The 22178-nt window shown below is 44.3% G+C and overlaps 1 protein-coding gene across 7 annotated transcripts in view; it reads right to left on the reverse strand.

The window, feature by feature from the left end:
* Positions 1-7950: 7950 nt before the first annotated feature.
* Positions 7951-22178, reverse strand: part of ATF7IP (activating transcription factor 7 interacting protein) — a 124026-nt gene continuing 109798 nt past the window's right edge. For all 7 annotated transcript variants that reach the window (XM_061639365.1, XM_061639359.1, XM_061639360.1 and 4 more), the window contains 2 exons: positions 14818-14930; positions 7951-12485 (listed from right to left, as the gene is read on the reverse strand). In XM_061639365.1, the coding sequence (XP_061495349.1) occupies positions 12069-12485; positions 14818-14930 (530 nt within the window). In that variant the 3' untranslated portion in view covers positions 7951-12068. The remainder of the gene's footprint in view (positions 12486-14817; positions 14931-22178) is intronic.

A 22178-nucleotide genomic window follows, 5' to 3' on the forward strand; every position in this document is an offset into this window, starting at 1 on the left:
TGGGAAATCTATTAACATAACCATCATCCAAGTCTACGATCCAACGTCAAACGTAGAAGAGGAATTGGAGAGATTTTACTCAGACGTACAGGAGGAAATTGATCACACACCAAAACAAGATATGATGATAATCATGGGGGACTGGAATGCAAAAGTAGGGAACAGAGAAGAACTAGGAATTGTGGGGAAATGGGGCTTAGGAGACAGAAATGAAGCAGGAGAAAGACTTATTGAATTCTGTGAAGCCAATAATTTGTTTCTTGCAAACACATTCTTTGAGCAACCAAAAAGATGACTGTACACGTGGACATCACCAGATGGTCAATATAGGAATCAAATTGATTATATAATTGGAAACAGAAGATGGAGAAGTTCCATACCTTGTGCAAAAACAAGACCAGGAGCAGACTGCGGTACAGATCATGAACTGATCGTATTGAAAATCAGAGTAAAGCTAAAGAAGACCAACAAAGCAATCATAATGCCAAAATACAATTTAAATAACATCCCAGAAGAATATAAAGATCAAATAAAAAACAGATTTGAGGCTTTAAACTTTATTGACAGAGAACCAGAAGAACTATGGAGTAAAGTCAGAGACATGACTGGGGAAGAATGCAAAAAGACAATACCTCTAGTTAAAAAGAGAGAAAGACCTCAATGGATGACTGAGGAAACTCTTAAAGTGGTTAAACAGAGAAGGAAAGCAAAAGCAAAACGAGATAGAAACACGGTTAGAACCCTAAATGCAACTATACAGCGACTGGTCTGTAGGGACAAAGAGAACGATTACAATAGTTATTGCATAGAAATAGAGGACAACAAAAAGGGTAGAACAAGAACCCTATTCCAAAAGATTAGAGAAATGAAAGGGAAATTTAAACCAAGAGTAGGGATGTTGAATAATCAACAGGGGAACACACTGACTGACCAAGATGAAATAAAAGGAAGATGGAAGCAATACACTGAAGAACTCTATAAAAGAGAAGCAAGGATGACAGATTCATTCACAGAGGAACCATATGATGAAGAACCAGAAATTTTAGAATGTGAGGTGAAAGCTGCTCTTAAAATACTTGGAAGAAACAAATCACCAGGAACAAATGGCATACCAATAGAGTTGCTACAAGCTACTGAGACTGAATCTGTCCCGATTTTGACAAAAATTTGTCAAGAAATTTGGAAAACTAAACAATGGCCCATAGACTGGAAGCATTCAATATATGTCCCAATTACAAAGAAAGGAGATCCCAGAGAATGCAGTAATTATTGAACTATTGCCTTAATATCCCATGCAAGTAAAGTAATGCTCAAGATTCTACAACAAAGGCTCTACCATATATGGAACAAGAAATGCTAGATGTTGGCATCTGGATTTAGAAAGTGAAGAGGTACCAGAGATCATATTGCAAACATATGTTGGATAATGGAACGGACCAAGGAATTTCAGAAGAAGATCACCCTGTGCTTTATAGATTACAGCAAAGCCTTTGACTGTGTAGATCATGAAAAACTATGGAATGCTTTAAAAGAAATGGGGGTGCCACAGCATCTGATTGTCCTGATCCGCAACCTATACTCTGCACAAGAGGCTACTGTAAGGACAGAATATGGAGAAACCGATTGGTTCCCAATAGAAAAGGGTGTGAGACAGGGGTGTATTTTATCACCCTATTTGTTTAATCTATATGCAGAACATATCATACGGAAAGCAGGATTGGACCAAGATGAAGGAGGTGTGAAAATTGGAGGGAGAAACATCAATAATTTAAGATATGCAGACGATACCATACTACTAGCTGAAACCAGTAATAATTTGAAACGAATGCTGATGAAAGTTAACGAGGAAAGCACAAAAGCAGGACTACAGCTGAACGTCAAAAAGACTTAAGTAATAACAGAAGATTTATGTAACTTTAAAGTTGACAATGAGGACATTGAACTTGTCAAGGATTATCCACACCTCGGCACAGTCATTAACCCAAATGGAGACAACAGTCAAGAAATCAGAAGAAGGCTAGATCTGGGGAGGACAGCTATGAGAGAACTATAAAAGATGTATCACTGAACACTAAAGTCAGGATCATTCAGACCATGGTATTCCCAATCTCTATGTACAGATGTGAAAGTTGGACAGTGAAAAAAGCGGATAAGAGAAAAATCAGCTCATTTCAAATGTGGTCTTGGAGGAGAGCTTTGTGCATACCATGGACTGCGAAGAAGACCACTAATTGGGTGTTAGAACAAATTAAACCAGAACTGTCACTAGAAGCTAAAATGATGAAACTGAGGCTATCATACTTTGGACACATAATGAGAAGACATGATTCACTAGAAAAGACCATAATGCTGGGAAAAACAGAAGGGAGTAGAAAAAGAGGAAGGCCAAACAAGAGATGGATTGATTCCATAAAGGAAGCCACAGACCTAAACTTACAAGATCTGAACAGGGTGGTTCATGACAGATGCTCTTGGAGGTCACTGATTCATAGGATCACCATAAGTCGTAATTGATTTGAAGGGACATAACAACAACAAAGAATGTTAACATTGGAGTCAATGATAAGCATGTGCATGCTCAGTAAGAACCAACTCTCAGTGTTCTAATAGCCAGACTCACAGCTGCTGGGCTTGCCTAATTAGGGGGCCACACCCACACCAGACTTTGATTTCACTTGAGACAGTCATGGCTTCCCCCAAAGAATCCTGGGAAGTGTAGTTTGTGAAGGGTGCTGAGAGGAGACTCTTGTTCCTCTGACAGAGCTCCAGTGGCCAGAGTGGTTGAACAGTCAGCTGCTCTGATTGAAGCTCTGTGAGGGGAACAGGGCATCTCCAGCAACTTTCAGCACCCTTCACTAACTACACTTCCCAGAATACTTTGGGAGAAGCCATGACTATCTAAAGTGAAATAAAGGTATGGTGAGGATGTGGTCTGGGACAGTTTTGGTTTAAATTTGGGTGGGAGACTATATGTGCCTGCTGTAGAATAAAAAGGTGGGAGAAACCCTGAAAAAGGAGAATACTGTTCACATTGTTTTCCTTTTAGAATAGAAAGGGGCTTCCCTTCTGCCCAGTGCCCACCCATCCAATCTCCTCCCCTCCCCCTTCCTCCCTCCTCCTCCCCTTCCTGCCCCTCCCCCAGGGTCACTTTCGCCTAACCTAAGAATGATTGCACAGGAGTAAATCCCACTGAACTCAAAAAGCATGCAAATAATCAAACCTGCCATCCCCTCCTCCTCCCTCCTATCCCCTCCCTCTTGCCCCTTCCCACCCCCTTCCTTTATCCTTCCCTTTCCCTCACCCATCCCATTCCAATCCCCTTCTTCCCCCTACTCCTCCGCCCTCTGTCTCCTCCATGGTCAGTTTTATGTATCCTAGGACTACGACCTGGGAGACCAGGGCTTGAATCCCCACACAGCCATGAAGCTCACTGGGTAACTGTGATGTTCCTGTATGTGAATGTAATGTAAATATGGTAAGTGCAGGTTTATTATAGGAAATATGGTAAGTGGAGTGAGTGAGAAGGGGGAGTACATGGGCTGTAGAATGCTGGATGATTATTGGCTGTGTGTTTGAATGGCTAAAGGTATAAATGGGAGGATGACAGTTGAGTCGGTGGTGGGTGTTGGACAGGGTGGTTGTGGACAGGGAGGTTGATGTGGAGAGTAAGAGGTGGCTGTTGAGAGATTGGATTGGGAGTTCTGAGGCAAATAGTAGGAATTAGGAACATAAGAGAAACATATATGAAACCATATGCTTGTCAATGACATCTATAAGTAGCCTTGTTATTCTTAGTGTTATCAATAAATATTTTCTTGGTTTACTTGAAGCCTGATTCCTCAGCTGGGGTGCACAGACCAGGGGGGAGGCAGAGTAACCAAGGCTGAAGAATAAATAGTATCAAATGGTGGCAGCGGTGAAGGAAGAGATACTGTATCAACATCCAGTATCACAGAGCAACCCAGAGCTGTGAGCTTCATAGGCAATAGGCTTCAGGGGGTTGGGAATTACCCGTACACACAGACACAAGGTATCAAAATAACCAGGAAGAGACTAAAGCACAGTCTAGAGGTTATATTGGATACACAGAGTGTTGGGTAGTGTGGCCTAGCAGGGGGATCTTTTGAGATCTGTGCTAGAGCGGAGAGAGGTAAAAATAAATGTGATGATCCTGACTGCTGGTAGCCACGAGTGAGAGTGACACAGGTGGTGCCAGGGAAGGACGTCACAGTAACCTTGGGCCAGTCACTGCCTCTCAGCTTCAGAGGAAGGCAAACCACCTCTGAAAACCGCTTACCATGACAACCCTGTTCATAGGGTTACCATAAGTCTGAATCTACTTGAAGGCAGTACCTTTCACTTTCAAGTATGATTGCATGGGAATAAATCCCATTAAACTCAATAAGCATGCAAATGATCAAACCTGCCCTCCCCTTCCTCTACCTCTCTTCCTCTGCTCCCCTCTTCCTTCAGAGGCACGTTACCAAATTCTTCCAAGATACACATTTGTGCTTGCATTTTTACAAATGTGTAGGGCAGTCCAATATCTCAGAGAGGAGGTCAGGTCTCCTGATCTTCTGGTGCATTCACTATAGCTGCCCAATTTCCCTGCTTTTTAGAGTTTGATAGAAATATCTGTTGGCTATAGGTACGTTCTTAAATTGCAAGGTTTTTTGCCTATTAGTGAATGCCTCTCCATTTGCTGTGAATCACAAGTGGGGAGAAACCTGTTACACTCAAGCCCTGCTTGCAGACTTCCAACAGGCATCTGGTTGTGCACTGCCAGAACAGGATGCTGGGCTAGATGGGTCTTTAGTCCGATATAGCAAGGATCTTTTTATGGTCTTATCCTTGCACATAAAACCCCTTCAAAAGTATTTTTAAATGGGGAGATTTTAAAAATCAAATCTAACAACATATACAAGCTCAGCACCAACAGGCAGCCAAGTTGCACACTGGCTGAGGGCCCCCATGGCTGAGAGGGGCCTGTAGCTGGAAGGGTGGAGGTTGCACTCTGCAATTTGTGCCAGCACCGGTTCACAGGGTACAATCGCAAATCATGCCATGCAACCCAATGCTGGCCTGGATCGTGGTGCAGGAACTCCACCTCCCATGCAATACCTCTCCCATGCAGCCAGCATGGGCTAAAATAGGCCTAGATATGTGACCTCCTGCGTCACTGTGCCTCCCATCAGCCAAGATGCAGGTGTGCGCATGCGCTCAGTGGGAGGTCATGTGGCTGGGCCTATTTAAGCCCACGCCAGCTGCATGGGTGTGTGTGATGAGGGCCCACTGGAGTCTGGTGCCAGCCTGAACACACATTTTATGTTTGCCTCACTCAATTTTTTATTTGCATAATTGCTAGATGTAATATTTCACATTCAGCTCTAAAAAAATTAATTCAAGATATTTCTCTTTAGTATCTAGACACAATTTTACCAGAGCACCCAGTGTAATATGCCCCCTTACAGAAAATATCCAAGATGGGAGGGGGGGAAAGGAGGGGCTTTGATGCATGCTGGGGAGGCTGGTCCATTGGGGCTACTGGGGCACGGCCCTCCCAATAAGACTGTCAAGCCATTTTAAAAAATCCCCCCAAAATCTCAAAGCCACACTTTCTTGTCCACACACATTTTATACAGTAGGGCCCCGCTTTATGGCGTTTCGCTAATGCAGCGGTTTCAATTAAATGCAATTAGACTAAAGCCCAAGTCATACAGCGCTTGTTCCGCTTTTACGGCGGTTTTCGGGTATCACGCACCATTCTATTCAATGAGTTCCGCTTTTGGGCAGTTTTTGCTTTTTGGTGGGGGTCTGGAATGTAACCCGCCCTATGAGTGGGGCCCTACTGTACTTCTGTTTGAATTCAAAGAAGCTCTGCAAACATTTATTTCAATCTACTGTTCTTTGGCCAATCAGCTTCTTCTCCTCTGGCCAATCCGTTCTCTGCACCGCTCAAGCAACTATAATCCAAAAATGTAGCTATGGCAAGGAAGTCCCTCCCCTTGGTCTGTCTACTTTTCAGTCCTCTTAGGAAGGCTCCTACTCCATGTGTTGTTATGAGGCCTATCTAACACAGCCACTATAGCAAATTAAGGAGGTGTCAGGAAGGAAAAGTATTTGCATTTGTTTTGGGAAATAGATGGGGAAACAATTGAGAGGGGAAATGTCAGCCTGCCTGTCTGTCTGTGTGCTTTGCTGCAACAGCTTGTTTTGCTTGCAGGACTGGGGCGGGGAGTGAGGGTTTTAAAAAAATAGATAGAAAGGTTGAGAGTTGGTAACTGGCCCAAGGCAGGAAGTGAGCAAAAACGAGTTTAAAACGTTAAACTGCGCATGCTGAAGAGTATTTTTAGAGCTCATGAAAGCTTATACCATAATAATTTTGTCTTAATAATAATAATAATAAATTAATTAATTACATTTGTATACCGCCCCATAACCGAAGCTCTTTGGGCTGTTTACAACAATTAAAAACATTAAAAACAAATATACAAATTTAAAAACACTTAAAAAAAATTAAAAACGCATGCTAAAATGCCTGGGAGAAGAGGAAAGTCTTGACCTGGCACCAAGATGATAACAGTGTTGGCGCCAGGCGCACCTCATCAAAAATATCATTCCATAATTTGGGGGCCACCACTGAGAAAGCCCTCTCCCTTGTTGCCAGCCACTTCCCTCTGAGTAAACACCTAGAGGAGGGCCTTTGATGTTGAGCGTAGTGTACGGGTGGGTTCATGTCGGGAGAGGCGTTCCATCAGGTATTGTGGTCCCAAGCCATGGAAGGCTTTATAGGTTAAAACCAGCACTTTGAATCAAGCTCGGAAACATACAGGGAGCCAATGCAAGCAGGCCAGAATCGGTTTTATGTGTTCGAACCGTCTGGTCCCTGTTACCAATCTGGCTGCTGCACAAATAGCACAAGACTTTTCTGGTAGCTTATTTCATGTGTTCCTTTGTAGCAGAAAGGGGCCCTATTTTGGAAACTGTATCAGGATTTTTTCATGATTCCAAAACTGCATCCCCACCCCTCCCCCAATTTAAAATCAGGGACAACAATCCAAGGAAGAGGTTTTTATTTTGATTATTCCTTATTTATCTGTTACATATATATCCACTCCACCTTTCTTCCAAGGAGCTCAGGGTAGCATTCATAGGTCTCTTTTTTTCCATGTTACCCTCACAACAACCCTGTGAGGTATGTTAGGTTGAGAGACAGGGACGGGCCAAGTCACACAGTGAGCTTCATAGCTGAGTGGTGATTTTAACTCTGGCCTCCCAGGTCCTAAACTACTTAATTTCCCTGCATTTTATTCCACATTTTGGAAAGATGTAGAAATGAATAAGCTGGTGGAGGGGGGGAATATTTCCTCATAGATCCGGAAATGTATTGGGCCCCGTTAACTGTCCTTTGTGGCACCTTTCAGACTAACCAATTCAGCCTGCAATCCTGTACAGTACATACTTACCAGGAAGCAATCCCCATGGAATTCAGCATGGGCTTTCCTGAGTAATGTAGTTATTGTGGTATGAATTCACACTAGAAATTGTGACAGCAAGGACCCGTTATCAACCAAGATCACTTAGCTGCTAAATATTGGTAAAACTATGATGTTTACGTGCCCAGTTTCTTTGCAAAGGAGGAGGATAGGAATAGAATCAGAACAAGTGGAGGCCACACAACTTTTTCGCAGTGGAGAAGCAACTATAATAGCAGGGACCCCTTCTGAACCAAAATAAGACTTTTTCAGTTTAGTTGGGTGTTAACAAGCAATGCTTGTGTCTACAGTATATTTACAAGGAAGGATGGGGAGAAAACCAGAACTAGTCCATACCACCGTGACCTTTCACTGGCCATCCCTCCGTGACCTCTTACCAGCCCTGCCAGGTCCAGTAGACTCTCTTGATGCTGAGAACCAACCACACAAAACTCCGAAGGTTAAAAATCCAGTAGTTTATTTCAAAGTATAAATCTCAGGCTTATCAGACAAAACCCCACTACAATTAACACGTATACAGACACTAATCTACAATGCATACAAAAGTTAGGGAGAACTTGCCATTGCCCTGCTTAAACTGGACTTTTTGGTATGTCCTACATTATCTTTATTTACAGGTTCATCTGTAGAAGAGAGAGAGAGAAACAAACAGAGTGCAGGTTTATATAAAGGGTTTTGTAGTTTATTTGCCAGTGGCTGATAAGTTACTTTAGTCCAACAAGTACCTCAAGGTTTGGCTGTCCACTTACTTTATTTACAGATAAAACTTCAACTTAGACAGCACTTAAAATATATTTTCAAGCAGGGAAAGCTAGCACAATAAGGTGAGAAAACAATTCATGTGTTTTAAAATATTGACTAGATCCAATGATAAAAGAACACATTTTAATTTGTACTCCTGTCTACGTCCTCTCAATGTAAAACTGGCAAGAATGGTGTAACTTGTTTTTGGCAATATTAGAAGGACCTCCTCTGTGTTGCCAAAACACTGTGTGCCACACACACAAAAAGAAAGCAATATTCAGTATATCAAGCTTTTGTTTTTAAAAAACTGGATATTTCTGCTGTTGACTGCATAAAAATACTAAAGGAGTTCCAAAGTGGCATCATCCTGACTTGATCTTGTACTGCAATTGCAATTCTCCTAGCTAATACTATAAGGTGGCAATTTGGGGAACAAGGTACTTAACATGGTGACCTCATACGTAATGTGGGTCCTAGGATCACAGACCACTTAGGCAAAAAGGCTTAAATGAAAAAGTGAACCAATATGATTTATTGCAGCGCAAGTGTTCTAATCCCAGCAATTTCCCAAACATGAATAGCTTTGCCACCATTTGAGTCCTTGGTGCGCAGCATATACCTAAAGCTGCACTATAATCTTCCCAATATACAGCCCAGAGCTAAACTTTGTGCTTCAGCAATCCTTGAGACACAAAGCATACTTCTTTGTATATTCAGAGAACACTTGCCAATATGCTTGAATACCCCATCTTTTCCCATTAAGTTACAAGTACAGAAAACATATGTTGTATGCCTCACCCCCTCCAAGTCTCCAACCTATTAGGCCATTGAGGTTTTAATTGGAAATGCTTTGTAGCTGTAATCTGAGGAATAAAATAGGAGACACAAGCAAGTTAACCTAAGGGCCTCACAGGTAGTTAGCAGCAATTGTCACACCACTTTTTCTTTTTTAAACAGTGAAAACATTTCACTGGTCTTTTCCAATGAAATGGAACTTACTAATGAGAACATGGATTCTCAAGTATTAAAGGCAAAGAACAGAAAACTGCTGAAACACAGATGGAGACATACTTCAGGATCACATTTACATAGCAGTAGAAAACAACTTTCAAGCATGGGCCAGCCATATACTGTAGTAAGGAAAGCATGGTGGGGGCAAAAATACTGACACAGTAAAATGTGGACACTGAAATCCTTCCCTGCCCTCTTTAATATCTTTAGAAAACATTGTTTGTCTAATATATAATGCACACACAATGCTGAGCCGAATACACATTTTCTCAATAGGCAGAGTAGTAAAAATCCAATGACTCTGCAGCTTGGTATTGTGCAATCAAGTTCTTATAATACTTTGGTAAAAAATGAACTATTATTTTCCAATGTCTGTTATAAGCATATGCTTAGATCTGTAAATTTAGATCTCATTCTTTGGGGCAAAAGCAAAAAGAAATACAGCACCAAATACAAGGGCATAAGGTCCTATTCTATGAGCTCTTGCTGACAGCTCTATTCAAGCCTGTTTCTGCCTTCCCCTCTGTGGTACCCTACATAATTTGCCAGGCCACACTGATTCTGTTTCAGAATGTGAGAACTCCTCTCTTCCCCAAGACACACAATAAGCCTCACTACCAGTTTCGATTCAGAAATCTGAAGACCAAGTTATGTATGTAGGTGCACTTTTATCAGATCAAGGTTCACATTTTGTTTTTGGAATATTTAGGGAATATCCATGGAGTTCTTTTCTTGTGGCATCTTCTTCAATAACTGCTGATTGCCTGTATTTAAAACACATGCCCCAGGTACCCCCAAGTGTTACATGCCCTCCAAAATTAGCATTTCTCCTCAAGCTCTGCTCAGGCTTCATTTTACTGCCCAGGTTCAGTAAAAAAAGTGAGGAAGGGGGATTTTCTCCAGTAAGGATGACCAAATGTAGATCATAAACTACATCTTTGGCAACATTGCTGGGTCAACAACAGAGTGGTAAGCCCCTAGTTTTTCATCGCCCTCCCCCATTAAATCAATTTTTGTAATGAATTTTTTCCTTCTGGTACTTTTCCAAAGGCCCCTGATAGCTGAAACATACCCTAAACTGAGAAAAAAATATATTTGAAGGTGATTGCACCACTGTCAGGCAAGTGAGGCAAACTGATAAAGTGTCAGCTGTCTGCTTGAGAATGAAGAATTCCACACAAATAGCAAGAACAAAATTCATCCAGCTCAAAGATAATTCTTGACAGGAGTCGTTAGATAAACCAGAAATGTACAAGAAAGAAATTTTCATGTCACTCAAAGGAATGTAACTCATATGAAGACTGTAAGGCATACCGTATATAAAAATGCAAGGATTTTTACTCGATGTTCTCACAGAATTAAGACCCTGTCTTCCCAAAATACACAGCATCAACAAGCTTCAGGACATCTTGTTTTTAACCTGACATTTCAGTTTCAACTCTTATCAGCTTCAAAGTAAGAAGTTAAAGAAACTGCTCAACCCTGGCGCAGACAGTGAAGTGGGAAGAGCTGCCACCCACTCCCAACAGGAGCTGATAAACCAGGAAGACAACAGTGCTGCTGCTTTCTTCTGGAAGACGGCATAGCGGAACTTTCTTTGATGTCTTTGTCAGGTGTGGTTTAAGTGTTCATTGTGGGCACTAGCTCTTGTTGGGATGGAAGGACACGGAGGTGCTATATCTTGCCTTGGCTCAGCCATTGAAAGAATGAAAGGTTGTATTAGAAGATTGAATTGATTGCTTTCATTAAGTGACTTTACTAGATTGGCTTAACATAGCACTCCCAAGTGTTTGTGTGCATGAGGAGAATGAGGTGTCTTATATGCCACCCAGATCTCTCTAGCCAATCTATAAGGCACACCAACCTCTCAAGGAGAACATGATGTTGCCAAATACTACTGTCAACATGACCCATCTTCAGAGACAAAACAGAACCAGCAGTTTAAATGTTGGCTTGAATAATCTCAAGTGGGAATTAAGTCAGGAAGGTTGTGTGCTACACTTTTGGGGAGTCTGTAAGGGAAGGTCATGACATTCTGGGTCTAACAAGAAAAAAATGAAAGAGGGCAAAAGAAGAAGGAACACATAGAAAGTGTGACTGCATTTATTTTTGAAATTATTGTCTTAAGGCACAAATTAAATTTTTTTTAAAAAAGAGGACATAAGATGAGGGTCAGGAAGCTATTGAAAATGCAAGTGAAGTTTTCCACAAACCTGTTTTCAGTCTGGCTTCAGAACGCTTGCTGGTTCTGGTGGCAAGCACTCTGTAAGCCAACCAGAGGGCTGCTCAATCCCCCACCACTCAAAAAGCAGACACACATACATTCCTCAAGAACTGGCCACACACAAGGTCCTTTGCCTTCTAGAAAGCAGGCAGTGCCTTGTAAGATAAGACTAGTCACTATTAAAAAACAAAAGAAAGCAAGACCCTGAATCCTGGGTTCCCCAACCTGACCACAGAACACTCCTCCTGCCCTTGTGCCAGTGCTTGATATTCCTGTTTAGCCCTCTGAGACACACATCAGTTTGAAGCCAAATTCCCAAGATTCAGTGTCTCACTGCTTAACAGGGAGGGCAGCTTGTGAGGGAAGGAGAGAGGACTTTGTACTTCAAGAGTTTATCAGAAATACAGGCTCTCCCACTGCAAGCTAGGAATTTATTTTGGTTTTGGTTATGGAGTTCATGTAGTGTATGACATTGCTGTCCAAAAATATCCTGCGGAGGGGATTTTACAGTGAGTTTCATGCATGAGAATAAACCCAAATCCAGAGTAAGCCACAAGTGTGGGGCAAGAACGGAAGCCTTCAAAGTGTCAAGTTTAACTGCTTTGGGAAGCAATGACATCTGTTGACTGGGGATCACAGAAGGGTCCAAAGCGTCCATAGATGTCTTTAGCACGAACTGCAAAGTAGTATTTGCTGCCAGACACAAACTGAGTAAGTGTGCATGCCATAGGCAAGGGGAGAGCCTTTACTTCCCCAATCTTTTTCCACTGAGAGGGCACAGTAGCACTGGGGTCCTCATGGTATGCATACAGATGATAGCTATCCACACTGGCACAGCTCCTGTCCACTTCCAAAACGCTCCAGGATAACACTATGCCATTCTGACTTTGTACACGTGCTAACTTCAGGTGGGGCTTCTGAGGCAGAGAGGTGTTGGCAGCTTCAGGAGGCAAGCGTGATGGCTGTGGGGCCTCAGGCAGTGGAGCTGGGTGCACAGGCCGCAGTGGCTCCTAAGAAACAGAGAAGAGGTACGTGCAATGAGGATGGCAGAAGAGGTTGTCTCACCCCACTTTCAAAAAATGTAAGTTTATCAATCAAGCATTCTCAGCAAGCATTAAAGCATCTAAAAAATAACAAGCCCGAAAAGTCAGTAATGTGCTCCTGTGTTTCAAGATAAAGTCAGAAGGAGTAAGCTAGGGCCATTTATAATGGTGGAGAAAGTGATGTATTCTTTAAAACATGGGTAGATAACCAGTGGCCCACATCTAGCCCCCTAAACAGGTTTTCTGTAGCCGCCAACTCCCCCAATATTTTCCATTTAAAAATTAAAACAAAATAGCTCTTTGATAAAGTGACTGCTCCCCATAGGTCCTGCACATTGATGCCAAAAGCTTTTTGTGGTCCCCAAATGTTTTCCATTTTTTTAAATTGAAAATTTATATTTTTTTAAACTGACTGCCCCTGCTGAGATTCTGTGATGCCAAAAGATTTTTGTGATCCTCCCAAGGCTATCCTTTTTGATTTAAAAACAATATATAAAAAACCTGAATGTAATAATGAAAGATAAAAAAAATTGAAGATAGTGTATAATAGCTGAAGGGAAAGTTTTTTGGAAGGCAATTTTGAGAACTGCAAATCTCACTAGGCTACTTTCACCACACCCATTTTTGGCCACACCCACTTTGACATGCAGCCCCTGGAAGGTTGCCCATTGGGGATCAATGTGGACTGTGGCCCAAAGAAGCTTAGCTACCTCTGCTCTAAAAGTAGTACACTCTGCTACTAGCATGCTAATACATAAAATATGCTCCTACATTTATAAGACAATTAGCATCTTAGTATGTTTCCTTATTAAAAATGTCACTCTAATAATTATTCAATAAAAGGAAAACTGTGAAGTGGACTTCTGGAGAGGTAAAGGGGTAGATATGTCAGTTTCTCTTTACCAGAAAACACTTTTCAATGGGTTTAGTTTTTTATTCAAAGAATAAAAACTCCATTATCAATTTTTTCAACAGAAAAAATAGGTTAACATGCCATTAATGCAATGCTGTTTCTACAATTTGTTAGCATTAAGAGCAACTGCAGTGATCAAATGAATTAAAAATTTCAAGTGTTTTAGAGTCCACTCTTCAAAATAAAATGGCAGGGGAGGAAAAGGAAAGTGGAGCAAACTGTCAGCTAATTCAAATTGACAATTCAACTGATTTCAGTACACTGGACTTCGGTATTCTGGAAAAGACTAAACTAATATTACAGAGGCATATGTTGAGGCGATAATACTCTTATTAGAGACAACTTGATATGACCAAGAGCTTCAACTGATCAGTTCACAAGTGACTGTAAGAAAGTGAGCATGTGTCATCACAACTTTGGAGTAGCTGCTCATGCTAGTTGATAACCCAACTACCACTTTGATGTGTAGTCAGTAAATACACAAAGCAAGAGATAGCTCTCTCTTTAAGCTATGTCGTCAGAACTTGGGGTCTAGGAATGCCACCTCCTTAATGGATCACCTTTATCCCACTTGATGCAGATTTGCATATATGTGATCTCTTGCAAAAACTCTCTGGGAGGAACCTTTGAACACAACATAAGCTTTGCAGGGTGATTGTGTCTCCTCCATATCTCTTTACAGCCCCTATGGGAATTCCAAATACTCTCAAATCTCGTAAGAATGGGCTGCAAATTAAGAGCATCCCGAAAAGTAACCAAATCAGTCTGTTGAAGTAAAGGGCAATGTGTGATGGCACTTCAGAATGAAGAGCTGACAAAGGATGCAACTGGGGCCACAGGTACAGTGCAAGCCACATCTTGTTGTAGTAAATTATACAGTTTAATCTGCATACTGTGTCTTTTTTGTCCATCCTGAATCTCCCACCATTCCGCTTCACTGGATGACCTCATTTATTCTAAACTAAATAACCTCCAAAGTTTTAATCTTTCCTCATAGGAGAGTTGCTCTAGCTCCCTGATAATTCTGGCTGTCCTTTTCTGCACAATTTCCAGCTTCGAAACACCCTTTCTGGGGAATCAGAACTGTACACAATATGCCTAGCGTGTGATCACATGACAGAGGAGTTTACCTACTTTATTGGCCTTTCTTAAGTTATTTTATTTTTTATGACAGTTACTTTGAACTCTTCAAGAAAAGGTGGGATTTTTTCTAAAAAAATAAATGAATAAAATAAATATGTAATCATTTAAAGTAGGGACTGCCCCATTTACCCAGTCCTAAATTGCTAACGGATATTGCTAGCAAATGACAGCATATATGACAAAGGATTGGCAGAGAAATTCATCTCTGAATGTTCACGTCAGCAACTGGGCAAGAGTACTTACTGAATGCACTTGAGGTGGCCTGTGATGAACTGTCAGCTGAGGTCCTCCAGATCCCAAGGTTAGCCCATTGTTCACAACATATGCTGTTGTTTGAGGCACTCGCACTGTCACACCTAGAGACATACCAAGGGAAAGACACAATATGTTAAAGAAATTAGAAATATCTCATCTGCTGATAATTGTCAGTTTAATTCATTTATTTGCTTAACGCTATAAATCATCACAAAGCATCTTTTACAAATAAAACAAGATAATGGGTTGTATCCAACATAGTGCTAATGAGGTATTTCTGTCAGTGCAAGCATTTTTTTCTTGCCCAACACAACAATCTCTCCTCCTTCCCCGGCACGTTGTTCTGGGGTTCTCCCAGCTCTTTGGAGCAGATTTGGGGAGGGTGGGGCAGATGCAAGAGGAAGAGAAGATCAAGTCCTGTTGCACTAGTGGAAATCTTTGCAGTGGCTTCTGCTAGCACAATGAGTTAGTTGAATATAGCCCAGTATTATTAAAGCTTGCCATAGCAATACTTTCCTTTACATGTACAAGGGAAGTTATGAAAATGTACCATTGGTATCACCTGAAGGGTGATTTTCTTAGGTAGTCCGACATCACGTGGGGATATAGCGCCATCTAGCATCCGAAGGCAAGAATGGATCGAAGTCAAGACCTGGGGCATTGAGCCCCTCCCACTCCAGTTCATTCGTGACGAGACCGAAGTGAGAGACATATCTGAAAAGGCCAACGGGCCTAACAGCAAGGAAACAGTGTCCCAAAACATGACCCAAAGATCGCAAGCATATTAAACAGGTCCAAATTGGTCTTGACTTGGTAAAAAGGTTTAAATATTATAACACTGCAGAATAGTAAGTGGTAAGGCCCGTTGGCCTTTTCTGTCTTTTCAGATATGTCTCTCACTTTGGTCTCGTCACTGCTGTTCGGCGGCTGCTGCCTTTTTTATTATTTTTTGCCTCGCAGGGAGCCGCAGCTGCAGCTCCTTTAACAACAGTTTTTTTGGCAGGGGCTGCTATTGGGCTGCGGCGAAAGGCGGCTGCTTCCCTTAGCAAGTAGCGGTTGGAGCTCGCTTTTGCGGCTCCTCTGCTGGCATTTCTCTGCCTTGAGGCTCTTCAGGTGGCCGTGGGAGGACCCCCCCCCGGCTCTTTTTTACCAGTTTGCAGCCTTTACTGTAAAGCACATCACTTGCTGCTCTTGGAGCTCACTCTTGCTCCTCCTCCCCTATCTGTCTGCCTGACTCCTACCGCGGCCGTTATAGGCCTTCTGGAGCACTAGAACCCTTGCCTACCAGCCATTGTGCCTTCTTCCCGGCCGCCATTTTGATCTGCCCATTTTTCCTGCCCTTTCTGTTCTCCTTCACTTGTTTGTACAGTTATTTAGTCAGGCTATCCAAGTGCCTGTAGGAATTATTTTTACAAGTGCCTCTGCACAGCAACTGCATATTCGGACTGCACCTTGAAATTATCTGCGCCGCAGCTGCATATTGGAACTGTACGCCACACCGCACCCACCACCTCTGTGCGTGTGTTGGTGTTATATATACCGTGTGTTGGTGAAACTCCCTTGCCGCACCGCACCCCCCACCTCTGTGCATGTGTTGGTATTATATATATATATATATATATATATAGCATTGCTGGGCGCTCAGAATGGCGGATCAACACTCAGATACACATTCAGCAGCAGCTAAGAGACCCTGCAAGTCCTCGCATCATAAGTCTGCAAATCAAAAACTGCCCAGGCTGCACTCCAAGGCCGTGGCTAAAACTAAACACCTGTCTCGCCTCAGTGCCACCAAAAACACACATTACATTTCTGTGCCACATTCTCAAGCTGCTAACCAAGAGCACTTGACAGCACTCTTTCACTCTCCAGCTAGGTCATCTGAGGATGACTTCGAGGGTTTTCCTGACCAGCCTGGGGTCTGCCACTCACAATCCAGCCTGCCGCTCCAGACCAGTGAGCCCACTGTTGCTGTTCCTCCACAACCGCCTGCTGGTCCGCTATCAGGGCAACTACCTGCCTCTCTACCAGGACTGCAGTTGTCTCCTGAATTCCTGATGCAGTTGAAAGATATCTTAAGCCTCTTCTCAGATCAGTTGAGAGTCCAGACAGCTCCATTGACTCAGCACAGCGAACAGCACCCTTCCTGTGCCCCAGCCCCATGTGGCTGTTCTGATGTGGTACCGCTACAGGCAGGATTGAAGATGACATCCCTGGGTTGGAGGACCCAGATTATTCTCTTCAAGCCGAAGGGGATGAGTGGAGTGACGAGGCAGACTTCGAGGAGGACACCTCATATCGCCTATTTGATGCGGCCGACTTCCGCTATCTCGCAGAGCTTTGGGCACATTGGGCCAACTTCAAACTACACAGCCCGAATCTACCACTCCCCCCATGAAAGGGGCTAAAGTCCTTAAGTCTCCAAAATCATTAGATCATTACCTTCCTGTGCCGGACCCCATTGGCAAACTGGCCAAGGAAGAGCTGGATCATCCTCTGCAGGCACACTGCTTCTCCATTATGGCCAAAAGGCTCTATGCACTGGACCCGGACTTTATGAATTGCTTGCTTGTTCCAGGCATCGACAAGCCAGTCTCCAGTTTGGTTTCACGCTCGCTCCTTCCAAAGCAGGAATCACAACTAAAGGACCCCTTTGAATGCCGCATGGACTACGCCTTGTGTAAAAACCATGAGGCTACTGCCTTTACTATTCAGGCGTCTGCTTCAGCTTCCATATTTTCAAGAGTGGCTATGATGTGGCTAGACGAACTCTTGGATGATCCCGAACCAGACCCTGTCAAGCTCTGCAAGGGCCTGGTAAAATTACACAAGACAGCAGCCTTCGTAGCCGACGCCACACTGGATGCCACCCAGCTGGGAGCGCGAGCTCTAGCCTCACAGGTGGTAGCTCGGCGTACCCTTTGGCTCAGGCACTGGGACGCTGATTCTACGGCCAAGGGCAACTTGTCTAGAGCACCCTTTTCTGGGTCTTTACTCTTCGGAGACGAAGCCCTCAAGGCGGTCTTGGTAGACCCTAAAGACAGCCGAAGGCCAGTATTGGCCACTTCTAAGAGAGAGGATCGTAGGGCTTTCAGGCGTTTCACCCCGTATCGCTCCTTTCAGCCCTTTTGAGGAGCGCGGCCTGCAGGGCGAGGCCGAGACTTTCGATCTTCTGGTTTCCGCTCCTCCAGGGGATTCTGGAACAGGCAACGTTTCCAAGCCAGAGCACAGAACAGGGGAAGTCAAGGAGCCTCAACTTCAACTTATGGCAGGAGAGCTTGTCAGCGAAGACAATACTGATGCTTTCCCTGTGGGGGGCAGATTGCTAATGTTTGCAAGTCACTGGTTATGTCTGACACGGGTTGCTTGGGTCAGAGATCTATTCCTCCATGGTTACGAACTGGAATTTTGGTTGACCCCTCCAGACAGGTTCATTCCATCCACTCTACCCAGAGTTCGAGACAGGTGCCGGATCATGCGGGAAGCCATAACCCATCTTCTCGACATAGCTGCAATAGAACCTGTACCACCGGAGGAGAGAGCACAAGGGGTTTACTCCCTCCTATTTGCAGTTCCCAAGCGAGATCAGTATGGAGGGCGGTACTAGATCTCAAATTTGTCAACCATTTCGTGAAATACCGACGGTTCAAGATGGAGTCCCTGGTGTCAATTGTAGAGGCGCTACACAAAGGGGATTTTCTGGCTTCCATAGATCTCAAAGAAGCTTACCTTCATGTGCCCATCTGTCCAACCCACAGATGTTTCCTGCGATTTGCCTTCGGCCCCCATCACTTCCAATATCGAGCAATGCCTTTCGGTCTCTCGTTGGCCCCGAGAGTATTCACCAAAGTGCTGCTAACCCTGGTGGCTTATCTCCGCCTCCAGGGAGTCCACATTTATCCTTACTTGGACGATCTGTTGATTCGAGCAAGTTCCAGAGATTTGGCCCTCTTTCATGTTCACTCTGCTCTTACGGCTCTATGCACCCATGGTTGGCTGGTCAACTACGACAAAAGTCAACTACTACCAACTCAGAGATTACAACATTTGGGTGTAATTCTAGACACCACGCAGGCCATGGTCTTTTTGTCATCAGATTGTATTACGGCCATCACAGAGATGGCTCTACACCTCGCATGTCGTTCGAGGGTGGACTTAATGCTACTGGCAAGGGCTCTGGGAATGTTTGTCTCGACCATTCACATCGTGCCATGGGCTCGGCACCACACTCGACCCTTACAGTGGGCCTTACTCCCTTTCCAACAGGACATTGCCACGTCCAACCACCGTACGGTCCACCTGCACCCATCTCTGCGGACCTCTTTCCATTGGTGGGCTACAGCCAAAAATCTCAGACTGGGAACCCCGTTCCAAGAACCAGACAGGACCATACTCACCACAGATGCCAGTCTGTCCGGATGGGGGGCCCATTGCAATTCCCAGTATGTTCAGGGAGTGTGGTCCAACACGGAAGCAAGTCACAATATCAACTGGCTGGAACTAAGAGCGGTCCATCTGGCTCTTCGGCATTTTCAACCCTTGTTCCTTCTGGACCACGTATTGATTCACACGGACAATACTTGCGTGAAATCACATCTGAACAGACAAGGGGGCACCAGGTCACGGTGCCTCCAGGCGGCAGCGTCTCAACTCTTCCAATGGGCCGAAATACATCTACTTTCACTGAGAGCAGAACATCTCTGAGGTGTTTTAAACGTTGTGGCCGACTGGCTCAGCAGACAACAGGTGATCCCGGGAGAATGGAAGCTACACCCCATGGTGTTCAGCCTTCTCCAATGACGGTTCGGCATCCTCTCGGTGGATCTCTTTGCATCCAGTCACAATTACCAGCTACCTCACTACTTCTCCAGGTATCTGGACAACGACGCGGAATCGACAGATGCACTGTTGACTCAGCGGCCAGCAGGCCTCCTATATGCTTCCCCCCCGATACCGCTATTGGGCAGGACCATCCGGAAGCTGCGACGCGAAAGGGCCCATCTGATCCTGATAGTACCGTACTAGCCTCGTCGGCCGTGGTTCTCCGACCTGCTCTCCCTTTCAGTGACGGAGTCTTGGAGGTTGGCACTCAGACCAGATCTTCTATCTCAGGGCCCGATTTGGCATCCGGATCCCGAATGGCTCAATCTGACAGCGTGACATTTGAACGCGGACATTTGATTCATTGGGGACTGTCTAAGGAAGTTGTGGACACAATTCTCGCATCTCGAAAGCAGTCGACCTCTCGGGTCTACCAGAGCACCTGGTCTACCTTCGCTAGTTGGTGTGACTCTCAAAACGTTCTACCATCTCAGGCCACGGTTCAACATCTACTGCAATTTTTACATAAAGGCCTGAAGTTGGGACTGAAACCTAACACCTTACGCCGCCACCATTTCATCGATTCTCTCTGTCGCGTCTCCTACTATTTCTATGGGTTCACACCCATTGGTCAAACGTTTTTTGAAGGGGGCCATCCTACTGTCGCCAGCAGTTTGTCATTGCTTTCCTTCGTGGAGTTTATCGAAGGTCCTGCAAGCCCTGCAGTGCCCTCCTTTCGAGCCCCTTCGATCTGTGCCTTTACGTCTTTTGGCCTTCAAAGTCCTGTTCCTCGTGGCGATCACCTCGGTGAGAAGAATCTCAGAGTTGGGGGCGCTGTCCTCGGCCCGCCATCTCTGTATTTTCCATAAGGACTCAGAGGTACTGCGTCTAGATCCTTCCTTCCGTCCCAAGGTCATTTCGGCGTTCCACTGTAACCAAGACATTGTTTTGCCTTCGTTCTGTCCGGATCCTGTTCATCTGCTCGAGAAGGCCTGGCACTCGCTAGATGTCCAGAGGGCCCTCAAGACCTACCTGTCTCGCACCCAGGACATACAGTCAACAGATTCCTTATTTGTATCCTTTCACCCGCGTACTCTGGGGCAAAAGGTGTCTAGCTCTACGTTATCTCGTTGGTTGTGTGCCTGTATTGCATTGGCCTATGAGTCCCTTCAGCTGCCAGTGCCTCGTAACATAACGGGACATTCCACTAGGTCAGCTGCCACTACGGCTGCCTTCGCAACCAATGCTCCTCTAGCAGAGATTTGCAGAGCGGCTGTATGGTCTACCCCAAATTCTTTCATAAGACATTATAAGATAGACCTTTACGCTTCTGCTGATGCCTCATTCGGGAGGCGTGTTTTACAGCAGGTTATCTCTGCTAAGTAGCCAAGAGGCGGTCCCTAATAGGGAGAGGTGAGCCCAACAAAATCGGCCGTCGCCTGTGGAAGGGAGACCGATGGAGAAAAAACAGGAAAAAATGGGCTGAAGAGAGAGCCGCAGCTGCGGCTCTCAGGGAAGGCTCGTCTCAGAGAGATGGGAGCCAAAAGGGAAAATGGCAGCTGCCGGATTCCCCAACAAAGGGACTAAAAGGGGGAGGCAAAAAATGAGTTAAAAATAAAATCCCCCCCCCCCCAAAATAACGTCCCAGATATATAAAGAGAGGGCGAGGCAGAGAGGAAACAAGAAGAAAATTACAATCCCACACACTCCAACTTAGCTAGCTAGCAGATCCAAAAGCCTCGAACGAAGGAAGGCAAGAATGAACTGGAGTGGGAGGGGCTCGATGCCCCAGGTCTTGACTTCGATCCATTCTTGCCTTCGGATGCTAGATGGCACTATATCCCCACGTGATGTCAGACTATCTAAGGAAAAACAAATGTTACACAGTCAAATATCACAGATTAAGTTATTACAGAAACATCTCAAGTCCTACATAAAGTCCCAGGCTATGGTCTGAAGGCACATGAGGCCAGCACCCTGCTAAAGCTAAGCAGGGTCAGGTCTGGTCAGTGCCTGGATGGAAAACTGCTTGGGAATCATATGTAAACCGCCTTGGGTTTCTATGATGAAAGGAAAGGGAGGGTATAAATGTAATAAATAAATAAATAAAATGATCACTCTGAGGATACAGCCTTTGAATGAGTATGTTTGCACCTTGTTTTCTGGGCCACTGTTGCAAATGGTACTGCAAAACTCTTGCCTATTTCTGAAAACATGTGTCATCTCCTTTTAAACCCAGGTATAACTGTGCACCAGTTAAAAGAAAACTCCTCTCTCTCAGCAACAGTACAAACGGCAACATAGGACATATAAGATTACATGTGCTGCCATGCTCATGTGAATTGCTGTCAGGAGGAAGTGGCAGCTGTGTCTAAGGATGAGCCTGCTTGCATAACTCTATGGGCAGTTGCAACCCTGGGGATTCTTAGAATCCAACATCTGAACCAACTTTAAACATGTCACAAGGAAGCATAGCTGGGGATAGGGTAGAACCACTTTTTTTTAAAAAAAATCAAGACTATCAGAAG

Source organism: Rhineura floridana, chromosome 8 (assembly GCF_030035675.1).
Source record: "Rhineura floridana isolate rRhiFlo1 chromosome 8, rRhiFlo1.hap2, whole genome shotgun sequence".
NCBI classification, from domain to species: Eukaryota; Metazoa; Chordata; class Lepidosauria; order Squamata; family Rhineuridae; genus Rhineura; species Rhineura floridana.